Below are 14,564 nucleotides of genomic sequence, written 5' to 3' on the forward strand. Positions count from 1 at the left end.
CCTTATCTGTGTTGCCTGTATAAATTAAGCCTGGGTGGCGGGGAGTGTGTATTCTGTCCGTGTCGTTACATATGGCACAGTAGACGATACATAAACACTAGAAGGAATATGGATTGTCTCTCTGCAGTTGGGAGACCTCCAACGCACGCAGATCCCATCTCTCCCACAGATCCATTTTCCAAAACTAAAAACGTGAAAGTTACCAACATTATTCGAACCATGCAGTCATTGACTTTCAGGCTTCAGTTTTACATTCATATCCAAGTAAGACAGTGGAAATTACTCTATTTCATTTCCTGATGGCAATAAATAAACTTTCCGTCGCTCCTCAAATGCTGACAGTAGAAGATTCCTTTTCCTCTCTATGTTGTTTATAGTCAGTATTACTACGACTGTGATGTGTCAATCGTTTCTTTCAGTGCTCTGACGCAACATCTGTGACGTATTTAATCACAGATCAAAGGAGGACAGACTCCAACTTTATTTGGGCCTGCTGCCAGATTAACATCTCCAACAATCGAGTGACAGTTCTCTCGAACTCTTTCAGCATTCTTTGTGCACCTCAGTATCGCTGATGCAGCTGCCATTACTGAGATTATTTCTGACTGCAGCTGACCGTAAGGCACAACCAAATAGAGATTAGATTAGATTACTTACAGAGTGGAAACAGGCCCTTCGGCCCAACAAGTCCACACCGACCCGCCGAAGAGCAACCCACCCATACCCATTCCCCTACATTTACCCCTTCACCTAACACTTACGGACAAGTTAGCATGGTCAATTCATCTAATCTGCACATTTGTTGACTGTGGGAGGAAACAGGAGCACTCGGAGTAATCCCACGCAGACACGAGGAGAATGTCAGGTGCCTCGCAATTTCATCAATATATGCCTCAGAGAAAGACAACGGAACGAGGACATGCCGCAACACAAAGTACGAGCCACACTACCATACATCAAGAACATCTCTGAACTGACAGCCAGACTACTGCGACCACTAGGACTTATAACAGCACACAAACCAACAGCCACACTCAGACAACAACTCACCAGACGAAGGACCCGATACCCAGCATGAGCAAAACTAATGTAGTGTGCAAAATCCCATGCAAGGACTGCACAAAACACGATATAGGACAAACAGGAAGACAGCTAACGATCCGCATCCACGAACATCAACTAGCCACGAAACGACACGACCAGCTATCCCTCGTAGCCACACACGCAAACGACAAGCAACATGAATTCGACTGAGACAACACTACCATTATAGGGCAAGCCAAACAAAGAACAGCCAGGGAATTCCTAGAAGCATGGCACTCATCCACAAACTCCATCAACAAACACATCGACCTGGACCCAATATACCGGCCACTACAGCGGACAGCTGAAACTGACAACCGGAAGCGGCAGGGACAGGCCACTTGAAATGCTGGAGGAAAGGTCACAGAAGCGCTTCACAGGAGGCTCCCAAGCACGGAGGATGTCACCTAGACAGGGGAAGAAACGTTTGCAACAAAAACTTCTAGCTCGGCGAACAGAACCACAGCGGTTGCTAAATATTAGTCGGGGTACAGAATTCATTAGCAAGGGCGAGAAGGTGAAATTGTATTATAGGCTGCTGAGGGCACAACTGGCATACTACGTGCATATCTGGAATCCGAATTAAAGACTGGACGTGTTTGCACTAAGGAAGACCACAAGGAGATCTACCAGGATGTCGCTGGGCAGATTTACATCGAGGCTGTCTCAACTGGAAAGATTTAGTCATGAAGAGAGACTGGAAAGCATGACATTCTATATCTTAGCGCAGAGGAGATTTAGAGATGAGGTGACTGAGATTAATATATATAGACAAAATAGATTGTTCCGCAATGTGGAGGTATCAGGGTCCAGGGGGCATGAATTTAAGGTGAGAGCTACAAGGTTCCAAGGAGATGTGAGGCAAAAACGTTACATCCAGAGACTGCTGGGGGCCTGGAAGTCACTACCTGTAAGATTGTTAGAGGCCTAAACGCTCAATATATTTAAGAAAGTTTGAGAAGTGTAACTAAAATGTTAAGGTATGGTAGGCATAGGAAAAGTTGATGGAAATTGGAATTGAACCAGTTCGTTGGCTGTTTTGGTCCTTGCAGAACTTATGGGCAGAAGGGCCTTTTTCCTATGGTGTCGATCTGAATGACTCTCATTCCATAACTCAGCATGCTGACGGACAAAGCTCCAATTATTTGTCTAAGGCTGCCACAGCCTTTGGCTTCAACTCATCTGTACCTCGATCTCCCCCATTGCTTGAGCCAGCAGTTGTGGAAACAACACTAACAATTAACATCATGTAACTTATTTATAGGACTTGTAGGAATCCTTTTAACAATCCCTGATGTTTAAACATGATTTCTTTCACCAATTTTAGTACACAGTGCAAAACGCAGAATTGCACACATACATGAACACACGCAAATGCGCGCGCGCGCGCACACACACACACACAGCACAGACAGACTTGCCCTCCCAGTCTCAAGTCGGTTGAAACAGTGACTCAAGCACGCTACAACACTCAAACGTTACTTTCATCACTGGATTTGAGTTTCCATGAAACTTATTTGACCTGAAAGGTCGTTAACTGAAATCATTTGCCCAGAGACTAAAAGCAATACCCAACTCCATTAACAGAGCTCAAGTTTTCACGATGACTTCACACCAGCTCAGAAAAAATAGAACCATTGTCTCTCAGGGATTGTCCTCTCTGCTCTGTATAAGGATTTCGCTTCACTGGCATCAACTTGTGCTGACTGAACTCCGCAGAATTACTCTTCACCCACTGACAGCAGAGGCAGTGTTTGGCTGAGGCAGTTTCATTCTATCGGGAGGCAATCAACATACGAAATATATTTCAGGAGATCGAGAGGACCTACTTCCCGCTACTTGCGGCTGTTAGTGTCCCCCGTAAGTGTTAGCGTCGGTTATCAATTCTCTAAACTGTGTTGCACTCTTTCTTTTTGTCCAGAATTCTACGCTGTCTTCTTTCTTCGAATTAGTCTGTCCTCTCTTGTGTATGTGTTATTGATTCCTCCCCACTCCTTTCGTGTGCATGGTGAATTGTAACCCGATGTTAGACCAGTCAACACTGTAACGACTAGAGTCAATTTGGCTGGATTCACAGCTGCTAATCGTTGTTGGTTTCGGTTTAGGTTCTTGATACCAAGTGAGGAAGGACTACATGAAGTCTTCTGCAAATGTTTGCTTTCTATTTTTCATTATAGACCATAGATGCTGAATACATCATGGTCATTACCTATTGTCGTTGTATTTTAGGCATGAGAATAATGAGAAGTCAGATACATACAAAGTCACAGATATTTATACCCACAGACAATTACACAGTTACCTGAACAATCTCTCGCACACACTCTGTCGTTTTTTTCACATTCTCTCAACAATACAACATCTCCTTCACACACTCTTGCACACATGTATTCACACAAACATTCAAACCCCTGCCCGTAGTTCGTACATATTTGAATGGAAAACTTTGCACAAATCCTCAAGCATACATTCACACGAATATACGCACAAACTCACATATACACACAACTTTCATGCACAGTCACTCGAACATTTATACTCATTCATTCGTTCTGTGAGACACATATACATGGGCATCCGTCTACAGTCGTTATACAGTATTTGTCATCCTCTCAATTTTGGACATAGAAATGTAGAGCACAGCCCCTTTGGCTCACGATGTTGTGCCGAAATTTAATCCTAATGTAAAATATAGTAACTTAACCGACGCAACCCAAAACTCATTGCTATCCATGTGCATTTCCAGCAGTCGCTTCAATGTCCCCAATGACTCTGCCTCCACCACCATAGCTGGCAACGCATTCCATTCATTCACAACTCTCTGCGTAAATAACCGACCTTTGACGTCTCCTTTATACCTTCCTCCTAATATCTTCAAATTACGACTTCTCATAACAGTCAATCCTGCCCTGGGGAAAAGTCTCGGACTATTGACTCTATCTGTTCCTCTCATTACCTTGTACACCTCGATCAGGTCTCCTCTTTTCCTGCTTCTCTCCAGAGAGAAAAGTTCAAGCTTATTGAAGATTTCTGCATAAGGCAGGATCACCAGTCCAGACAACATCCTGGTAAATATTCTTTAATCGTTCTCCAAAGTCTCTGTTCCTTTCCTATAGTAGGGCTACCAGAAATGGACACATTATTCCCAGTCTGATCTCACCAGGGGCTTGTAGAGCTGCAGCAAAACCTCGTGGCTGTTAAACCCGATCCCCTTGTTAATGAAAGCTAAAACACCATATGCTTTCTTGACAACACTTGGGTGGCAACTTTGAGTGATCTGTGTACTTGCATACCCAGATCCCTCTGTTCTTCCACACTGCCAATAATCCTGTCTTTAATCCTATATTTAGCATTCGAGTTTGTCCATCAAAATGCATCACTTCGCATTTATCCAGGTTGAACTCCATCTGCCATTTCTCAGCCCAGCTCTGCATTCTGTCTACGTCGGACTGCAGCCTGCAGTAGCCCTCGATACTATCGACGATTCCTCCAAACTTTGTGTCATCTGCAAATTCAATAACCCACCCCTCAGCCTCCTCATCCAAGTCATTTATAAAAACTTCGAAGAGCAGAGGCCATAAACAGAGCCCTGCGGGACATCACTCAATGCTGTTCTCTAGGCAGAATCCATTTCATCTACAACCACTGTCAGCCAGCCAATTCTGAATCTAGATAGCCAAATCTCCCTGAATCCCATACTGCCTGACATTATGAATGAGCATTCCATGGGTACTCGATCAAATGCTTTGCTGAAGTCCAGATACACCGCATCCACTGCTCGACCGTCGTCGACCTGTATTTACATCTCCTCAATGAACTCAACAACGAGGTGAGGCATGACGTGCCACCCACAAAGCCATGCTGACTGCCTTTAATGACATTATGTTTTGCCATATAGTCATAAATCCTATCCCTCAGAATTATTTCCAAAACTTTGCTGACCACAGATGTAAGACTGACTGGTATGTAATTGCCAGCTATTTCCCTATTACCCTTATTGAAAAGAGGGACTCCTTCCAGTCCTCCGGTCCGACTCCCGTGGAGAGTGAGGAGGCAAATATCCTCACCAGCAGCTTAGCAACCTCCTTTCTCGCTTCCTGGAGCAGCCGTTATATAGAACACAAAGCGTGAAACATAGAACATAGAACAGAACAGCACAGTACGTGCCATTCATCCTCTATCCATGCACCTCTCATCCCTCGTTGCTACAAAGAGAAAATACCTATTTCCTCAACCTTTATTTACAATTCATGCCCTCTGTTCCAGGCAGCATATGAGTAGGTCACTTCTGCACCCCCGCTAATGAAAACCAATGCACTATACACCTTCTTAACAACTTTGTCAACTTGCTTAGCAGACTTGAGGGATTTTTGGACGTGGACCCCAAAATACCTCTGTTGCTCCATACTGCCAAGAATTCTGCCTTTAACGCTGCATACAAATTAGACCTTCCAAAATAAATAACCTCACATTTTTTCCAGGTTGAGCTCCGTCTTACACATATCATCCCAGCTCTCCATCCTGTGAATATCCCGTTGCAACATACAAAAGCCCTCCACACTATCCAATAATCCAGTATCCTTCGTCTAATCAGCAAACATACTAACCCAACCTTCCACTTACTCATTTAAGTCATTTATAAAAATTACAAAGGGCAGAATTCCCAAAACCAATTCTGTGGCATACCCACTGGTCACCAAATTCCAAGGCTGAATAGTTTCCATCTGCAACCACCCTCCAGCTTCTGTGGACCAGCAGTTCTGTATCCAGACAGACAGATTTCTCTACATTCGATATCTGCTTTCCTCCTGAATGACTCTACCACGGGGACACTTATCAAACGCCTTGTTAAAACCCATGTACATCACATCCACTGTTTTACATTCATTTATGTGTTTTGTCACATCCCCAAATAATTTAATTAGGTTTTGAGGCATTACCTGCCCCTCACGAAGACATGCTGACTTTCTCTAATCAAGCTATGGTTTTCCAAGTAATAATAAATCCTCTCTCTAAAAACACTCTCGAATAATGTGCTTACTTTGGACTTAAGACTGATTGGTCTGTAGTTCCCAGGACTATCGCTGTTCCCTCTCTTGAAAACCCTCAAATTAATTGGCATTACGCTGGTAGACAACGAGAATGCAAAGTTCATCGCCAAAGGCGCAGCAATCCCTTCCCTCTCTTCCTGTAGAAAATTTGAGTATATCCCATCTGGTCCTATCTATCCTCAGGTATTTCAAAATTTTCAGCACATCCTATTTCTTAACATCAACCTGCTTGAACTTATCAGTCAGTTTCAAGTTGTTTTCAGAAACATGAAAGTCACTCTCAGGAGTGAAATCTGAGGCAAAGTATTCATTAAGTACCTCCCTGTCTTCTCCGACTCTCGACACAAGTTCCCTCCACAATCGGGCCTACCCTCATCCTGGCCATCCTCTTGTTCCCTACATAAGGAAAAGCCTTACGGTTTTCCATAATCCTATTCGCTAAAACGTTTTCATGCTCCATTCTTGCTTTCCTAAGTCCATTCTTCAGTTCACCCCTGGCTCCCTTGTAACTCTCCTAGAGCCCTGCCTCATTCTTCCCTCCACAACCTTATGTCAGCTTCCTCATTGTTCTTGACTAGATTGTCCACACCATTTGTAAACGTTAAACGTACATTTCCTTTGCTGTCGCAGTGGCACAAACCTCTCTAGCACTATCAGCACATGCTCCCGAAACACATTTCTATTGTGCATTTGCCTGAGAACATCTGTTCCCAATGTGGCCTCCCCAATTCCTGCTAATAGAATTGTAATTACCCTTCCCTCAATTAAATACTTTCCCATGCTGTCTATTCCTATCCCTTTCCATGAGCCTCGTGAATGTCAGGGAACGTCACCAAATCGCTTTCTCATCAATAGGTTTTACATCTGGCATGAGTTGTTGCCAAACACCAAATCAAATGCATTCTCCCCTCCAGTTGGGTCCGGAGTCCTTCCTGGACATACGTCACAAAAGCTGCTCCATCCGAACGATTTGAACTAAGGAGGTTCCAATCAAATTTAGAAAAGTTTAGGTCACCCGTGGCAATTACCCAGTTACTTCTGCGCGTTTCCAGTATCTGCTTACTGATCTGTTCCTCTTTGTCTCTGTTGTTATTAGGGGTCTGTGAAAAACTCCCAATAAAGCGATTGCTCGTTTCCTGTTTCTGATCCACCCATATTGACCCTCCATGCAAACCTTACTCGACAAATGTCCTTTCTGCAGCTCAAATGTTACCCCTGATAAGTAATGCCACACCCCACACCTATTTACTTTCCGCCCTATTCGTTTTGATGCATCTAAACCCTGGACTATCTAACAACCATTCCTGCCCCTTCCCTGTAACATAAAAGTCTCTGTAATGGTCACAATGCAGTTCCAAATACTGACTCATGCTTTAGGTTTGTCACCCTTATTCCTGATAAATGTTGTGTTCAGGTAAACTCAGTTCAACCCATCACACTAACTGCACATTTGCCCTATCAAACGTATATCCCTCTTCACAGACTCTCTGCACACTGTATCTAGCTGTTCACTACCTTCTCCGGCCTCTGGTCTGGAGCTCTTGTTTCCATGCCCGTATCAATCCAGGTGAAACCATTCTGAACAGCTCCAGCAAACATCTGCCCAGGATATTGTTGGCTATCCAGTTCAGGTGCAAGCAGTCATTCTGTGCAGGTCTCAGGTGTACAATTGTCCAAGGAAAACTGATGATGAGTTTCCTTCCTTGATTGTGGCATACCCTCTAGTGAAGGGGACCCACAGTTCGATTTGGAATGGGATTCCTGGATTTGGATCCAGCGACACTGAATGACACAGCGATCACTTTAACTTTAATGTCAATGGCGTTTGCATAAATCAGTGGGGAACGTACAGAGTTCAAAATCTAATATATCTACTACCCTTCTTGAGGCATGCAAGTGTAATCATGGGTTGGAAAGATGCTGTTGGAGGAGATAGCATTATGCTTGTACATAGTACACACTACTGCAATGGTGTGTCAATCGTTGAGTGAGTGAATGCTGAATTTTTCGTTCGCTGCCGTATATATCATTTTATAACGAACGTGTTTCATTTCGCAGTTAACGTAATAACGATTGCAATCCTTTCCCGGGGAAAGTGCGGATTGTGTGGATGTGTCACTCGCTACCTCGTGACCATGGCAATAGCAGATCTGCTGGTGGTGCTCCTCGACCTGATATTGAGACATATTCCCATTCTTTTTCCAGAAAACTTTCTTTTCCTAAGATACATGGATATGTGTAGCATTCACGCGGTCCTGCTGTATGCAGTCACAGACTGCTCTGTCTGGTTCACTGTCGCATTCACCTTTGATCGGTGTGTGGCCATTTGCTACCAAAAACTGAAACCTAAATATTGTAGTGAGAAAATAGCAGCTGTGGTTCTGGGAAAAGAGACTGTCTTGAGCTCATTAAAGAACATAATCTGGTATTTTTTGTACAACAATAGGTATCGTTTCCTGAATGATCCTGTGTTTTGTGGTCTGAATCTGCATGATACTAATTTGATGTTATGGGCTGCAATTGAAGTTGTTCACTACATTATCACACCCTGCCTTCCATTTGCCCTGATACTGCTGCTCAACATTTTCACCGTCAGACACATTTTAGTGAGCAGCAATGCCCGCAAGAGACTCCGGGCTCACAGCAATAAGGAGAGACCCAGAGACACTGACATGGAGAATCGAAGGAAATCCATTATTTTACTGTTTGCTATTTCTGGCAATTTCATCCTGCTGTGGGCAGTGTTTACAGTGATATCTATACTTCAGCGATTTCATCAGCTGGGTGTCTATACCTTTGTACCTGCATATTTAATAGATTTAGGCTTCATCCTCCAACTCCTAGGTTGCTGCACAAACACTGGCATCTACGCTATAACACAAGCTAAGTTCAGAAGACAATTAAAGAATGTGGTGACATATCCCTTCACTCTACTATCGAAATTAATTAATCTTTGCTAACACTGATAGATTCCAGATTGAAACTCAACAGTGGACCAAATAATGACCAACAAGCAATTCCCCACGTGTCCTATGATGCGCATCTACTCACACCCAGTGTGCTCTCTCACTGACAATCTGGCCCAGTAAGAACACTGATGTGGATGCTGGTGGGTTAGAAAGAGATACATCATTGATACATCGACCAGGCGCTTGTAATCATGACGGACTCAGTCAGAAGTTATCAGGGCTGTGTGTACCCAGCGATGAGGCATTGCTTAATATTGCGTGGTCGATGGAGCGGTAAGAGAAGGGAGATAGGCTCAGTCAACCCCTGCAAATTCTGGCGATGTCCCTGAAAAGAATTCACTTTAACTACTGATCATTTAGGTTGTAGCGAGTAAATGGTTCTGAACGTGACACCAATTCAGCGGTCTGATGCTGCTTTATCCTAAAAGGTGAAGATAGTCTTGCGAGGAGTTGCTTCAACGTCATTTATCGCAGTGATAAATTGTGAACAACTCTTGAGGGGATTCAAAGGCGAATTGCTTGCTGCAGGACCTGCTCTCACTTCAAACCACAGTGCAATCTGTCTGACCTTTTATCTGTCTGCCAGTCTGTCTGTCTGTCTGTCTGTCTGTCTGTCTATCTATCTATCTATCTATCTATCTATCTATCTATCTATCTATCTATCTATCTATCTATCTATCTATCTATCTATCTATCTGTCTGTCTGTCTGTCTGTCTGTCTGTCTGTCTGTCTGTCTGTCTGTCTGTCTGTCTGTCTGTCTATCTATCTATCTATCTATCTATCTATCTATCTATCTGTCTATCTATCTATCCATCTATCTGTCTGTCTGTCTGTCTATCTATCTATCTTTCTGTCTGTCTGTCTGTCTATCTATCTATCTACCTATCTATCTATCTATCTATCTATCTATCTATCTATCTATCTATCTATCTATCTATCTATCTATCTATCTATCTATCTATCTATCTATCTATCTATCTATCTATCTATCTATCTATCTATCTATCTATCTATCTATCTATCTATCTATCTATCTATCTATCTATCTATCTGTCTGACTGTCTGTCTATTTATCTATTCATCTCTTTTGCCTATATATCGATTCATTTATCAATCAATCTACCCCCTGATTCTTTTAAAAATACACTTGTCTATCTCCTGATATCTCTGCCCATCCATCCATCTATCTCTCTATCTGTGTACCCACCTAAATACGCGCTATCTATTTTCCTTTTCTTGAAATGTGTGATCCACTGGTATCATGGACGGTCATGCAGGACAAATCAGTAATGAGTCGCGATAATTTCCGTCTGAACAGTCCAAAGGAAAAAAGCTGGAAAGTGTCATAGAACAGAGAAGAATACAGCGCAGTACAGGCCCTTTGGCCCTCGATGTTGCGCCGATCCAAGCCCACCTAACCTATACTAACCCACTATCCTCCATATACCTATCTAATGCCCGCTTAAATGCCCATAAAGAGGCAGAGTCCACCACTGCTACTGGCAGGGCATTCCATGAACTTACGACTCGCTGAGTGAAGAACCTACCCCTAACTTCAGTCCTATATCTACCCCCCCTTAGTTTAAAGCTATGCCCCCTAGTAATACCCGACTCCATACGCGGGAAAAGGTTCACACTGTCAACCCTATCTAACCCCCTGATCATCTTGTACACCTCAATCAAGTCACCCCTAAACCTTCTTTTCTCTAATGAAAACAGCCCCAAGTGTCTCAGTCTTTCCTCATACGATCTTCCTTCCATACCAGGCAACGTCCTGGTAAACCTCCTCTGCACCCGTTCCAGTGCCTCCACATCCTTCCTATAGTATGGCGACCAAAACTGCACACAATATTCCAGATGCGGCCGCACCAGAGTCTTATACAACTGCATCATGACCTCAGGACTCCGGAACTCAATTCCTCTACCAATTAAAGCCAGTACGCCATATGCCTTCCTCACCGCACTATTTACCTGGGTGGCAACTTTCAGAGATCTGTGTACATGGACACCAAGATCCCTCTGCTCATCCACACTACCAAGTATCCGACCATTAGCCCAGTACCCCATCTTTTTGTTATTCTTCCCGAAGTGAATCACCTCACACTTAGCTACATTGAATTGCATTTGCCACCTTTCTGCCCAGCTCTGCAGCTTCTCTATATCCTGCTGTAACCTGCCACATCCTTCCTCACTGTCAACAACTCCTCCGACTTTCGTATCATCCGCAAACTTGCTCACCCAACCTTCTAACCCCTCTTCCAGGTCATTTATAAAAATGACAAACAGCAATGGTCCCAAAACAGATCCTTGCGGAACACCACTAGTGACGGCACTCCATGAAGAAACTTTGCCATCAACTACTACCCTCTGTCTTCTTCCATCCAGCCAATTCCTAATCCAAACCTCCAACTCACCCTCAATGCCATATCTCCGTATTTTCTGCAGTAGCCTACCATGGGGAACCTTATCAAACGCCTTACTAAAATCCATATATACCACATCTACCGCTTTCCCCTCATCAACCTCCTTCGTCACCTTTTCAAAGAATTCAATAAGGTTTGTGAGGCACGACCTGCCCTTCACAAAACCATGCTGACTATCCTTGATCACATTATTCCTATACAGATGTGCATAAATCCTATCCCTTACAATTCTCTCTAAGACTTTGCCCACAACAGAAGTGAGACTCACCGGCCTATAGTTACTAGGGTTATCCCTACTCCCCTTTTTGAACAAGGGAACCACATTTGCTATCCTCCAGTCTTCTGGCACTCCTCCTGTAGACAAAGAGGACATAACAATCAAGGCCAATGGCTCTGCAATCTCCTCCCTTGCTTCCCAGAGAATCCTAGGATAAATGCCATCAGGCCCAGGGGACTTATCTATTTTCACCTTTTCCAGGATTTCCAACACTTCTTCTCTACATACCTCAAAGCCATCCATTCTACTTATTTGTGACTCAGTATTCGCATCGACGACAATGCCCTGTTCCTGAGTAAATACTGAAGAAAAGTATTCATTCAGTGTCTCCCCAATCTCTTCCGCCTCCACACGCAACTTCCCACTACTATCCTTGACTGGACCTATTCCTACCCTAGTTATTCTTTTATTCCTAACATACCTATAGAAAGCCTTAGGGTTTTCCCTAATCCTACCGACTAAGGACCTTTCATGTCCCCTCCTTGCTGCTCTTAGCTCTCTCTTCAGGTCCTTCCTGGCTACCCTATAACTCTCAATCGCCCCAATTGAACCTTCACGTCTCATCTTAAGATAGGCCGCCCTCTTACATTTAACAAGGGATTCCAATTCCTTATAAAACCACGGCTCCCTCGCACGACCCTTTCCTCCCTGCCTGACAGGTACATAATTATCAAGGACACTCAATAGTTGCTCCTTGAACAAGCTCCACATATCATTTACACTCTTCCCTTGGAGTCTACTTTTCCAAGCCACACATCCTAAGTCATGCCTCACTGCATCATAATTTCCCTGACCCCAGCTATAACTCTTGCCCTGTAGTACACACTTATCCCTCTCCATCACGAGAGTAAAAATCACCGAATTATGGTCACTACCCCCAAAGTGCTCACCTACCTCTAATTCTAACACCTGGCCTGGTTCGTTACCCAGAACCAAATCCAGTATGGCCTCACCTCTTGTTGGCCTGTCTACATATTGTGTCAGGAAACTCTCCTGCACACATTGAACAAACACTGACCCATCTAACGAACTTGAGCTATAGCTTTCCCAATCAATATCAGGAAAGTTAAAGTCCCCCATAACAACCACCCTATTACTGTCACTCATCTCCTGAATCACCTTCCCTATCCTTTCTTCAATGATTCTAGGACTATTAGGAGGCCTGTAAAAGACTCCTAACAGGGTGACCTCACCTTTCCTATTCCTAACCTCAGTCCAAACTACCTCAGATGGCAAGTCCTCATCCATCGTCCTTTCCACCACTGTAATACTATCTTTGACAAGCAATGCCACACCTCCCCCTCTTTTACCCCCACCTCTGACCCTACTAAAACATTTAAATCCTGGAACCTGCAACAGCCAATCCTATCCCTGTTCTAGCCATGTCTCCGTAATAGCCACAACATCGAAGTCCCAGGTACCAACCCACGCTGCAAGTTCACCTACCTTATTTCGTATACTTCTTGCATTGAAGAATACACACTTCAAGCCACTTTCCTGTTTACAGGCACCCTCCTTGGAAATTGATGCCATGTTCCTAACCTCCCTACACTCCAGGCCCTGCACCCTGAAGCTACAATCTGGGTTCCCATGCCCCTGCAGAGTTAGTTTAAACCCCCCCCCCCAAGAGCACTAGCAAACCTCCCCCCAAGGATACTGGTGCCCCTCAGGTTCAGGTGTAGACCATCCTGTTTATAGAGGTCCCACCGTCCCCAGAAAGAACCCCAGTTATCCAAAAACCGGAATCCTTCCCTCCTGCACCATCCCTGTAGCCACGCATTTAAGTGTTCTCTTTCCTTATTCCTCGAATCTCTATCACGTGGCACGGGTAACAAACCAGAGACAACAACTCTGTTCGTTCTAACTCTGAGCTTCCAACCTAGCTCCCTGAAAGCCTGTCTAACATCCTCCGCACTCCTCCTACCTATGTCGTTGGTGCCAATATGGACCACGACTTCGGGCTGCTCCCCCTCCCCCTCCAGGACCCGGAAAACACGATCAGAGACATCACGTACCCTTGCACCTGGGAGGCAACATACCAAACGTGAGTCTCTCTCGTTCCCACAAAACCGCCTATCTGTGCCCCGAACTCTCGAGTCCCCAATTACTACTGCTCTGCTCTTCTTCACCATTCCCTTCTGAGTAACGGGGACAGGCTCCGTGCCAGAGACCTGAGCCCCGTTACTTACCCCTGGTAAGTCGTCCCCCCCACAAGTATCCAAAACGGTATACTTGTTCTTGAGGGGAACGGCCGCAGGGGGTCCCTGCACTGGCTGCTTCCTCCCAGTCCCCCTCACTGTCACCCATCTATCTGCCATCTTTGGAGTTACTACTTCCCTATAACTCTGATCTATGACCCCCTCTGCCTCCCGAATGATCCGAAGTTCATCCAACTCCAGCTCCAGTTCCCTAACACGGTCTTGGAGGAGCTGGAGATGGGTGCACTTCCTGCAAGTGTAATCGGCAGGGACGTCGATGGCATCCCTCACCTCATACATGTTGCAGGAGGAACATTGCACTGCCTTCACTGCCATCCGTCTAAAGCTAACTTTTATTTTAAAAAAACTGGGTCTAAAGAATACAACAAGCAAAATTCAGCACTTACCTACTTACCACAACAGGTGTTATTATTAGGTTAGAGGAGGAGGGCGGGTGGGAGGCACTACCCGTGTAGTGCCTCGGGTTCCTCTCCTTCGCGCTTTTAAAGGGGGGAAAAAACCTACCCAGGTAAGCTTACACTAACTGCTTCCGGGTCTCGGC

At 44.5% G+C, this 14,564-nt stretch overlaps 1 protein-coding gene across 1 annotated transcript; it reads left to right on the forward strand.

Annotated features, from left to right (window-relative positions):
* The first annotated feature begins 219 nt into the window (after positions 1-219).
* Positions 220-9,361, forward strand: LOC148134873 (putative G protein-coupled receptor 139). Its single transcript, XM_087985399.1, has 3 exons — positions 220-264; positions 2,826-2,943; positions 8,193-9,361. The coding sequence occupies exons 1-3, from the start codon at positions 220-222 to the stop codon at positions 9,092-9,094; spliced, it is 1,065 nt and encodes a 354-aa protein (XP_087841525.1). The 3' UTR covers positions 9,095-9,361.
* Positions 9,362-14,564: the final 5,203 nt, after the last annotated feature.

Source organism: Chiloscyllium plagiosum, unplaced genomic scaffold (assembly GCF_037043375.1).
Source record: "Chiloscyllium plagiosum isolate Xiang-an unplaced genomic scaffold, Cpla_swu_hap1 HiC_scaffold_52, whole genome shotgun sequence".
NCBI lineage: Eukaryota > Metazoa > Chordata > Chondrichthyes > Orectolobiformes > Hemiscylliidae > Chiloscyllium > Chiloscyllium plagiosum.

What these genes read in the sequence shown, in the direction of transcription:
- LOC148134873 (XM_087985399.1), top strand. Translation starts at nt 220, where the DNA reads ATGCAGTCATTGACTTTCAGGCTTCAGTTTTACATTCATATCCAA. An exon ending in AGTTTTACATTCATATCCAA is followed by an intron (nt 265 to 2,825) that starts GTAAGACAGTGG and finishes ACCCACTGACAG; the next exon opens with CAGAGGCAGTGTTTGGCTGA. An exon ending in TGCGGCTGTTAGTGTCCCCC is followed by an intron (nt 2,944 to 8,192) that starts GTAAGTGTTAGC and finishes TTCATTTCGCAG; the next exon opens with TTAACGTAATAACGATTGCA.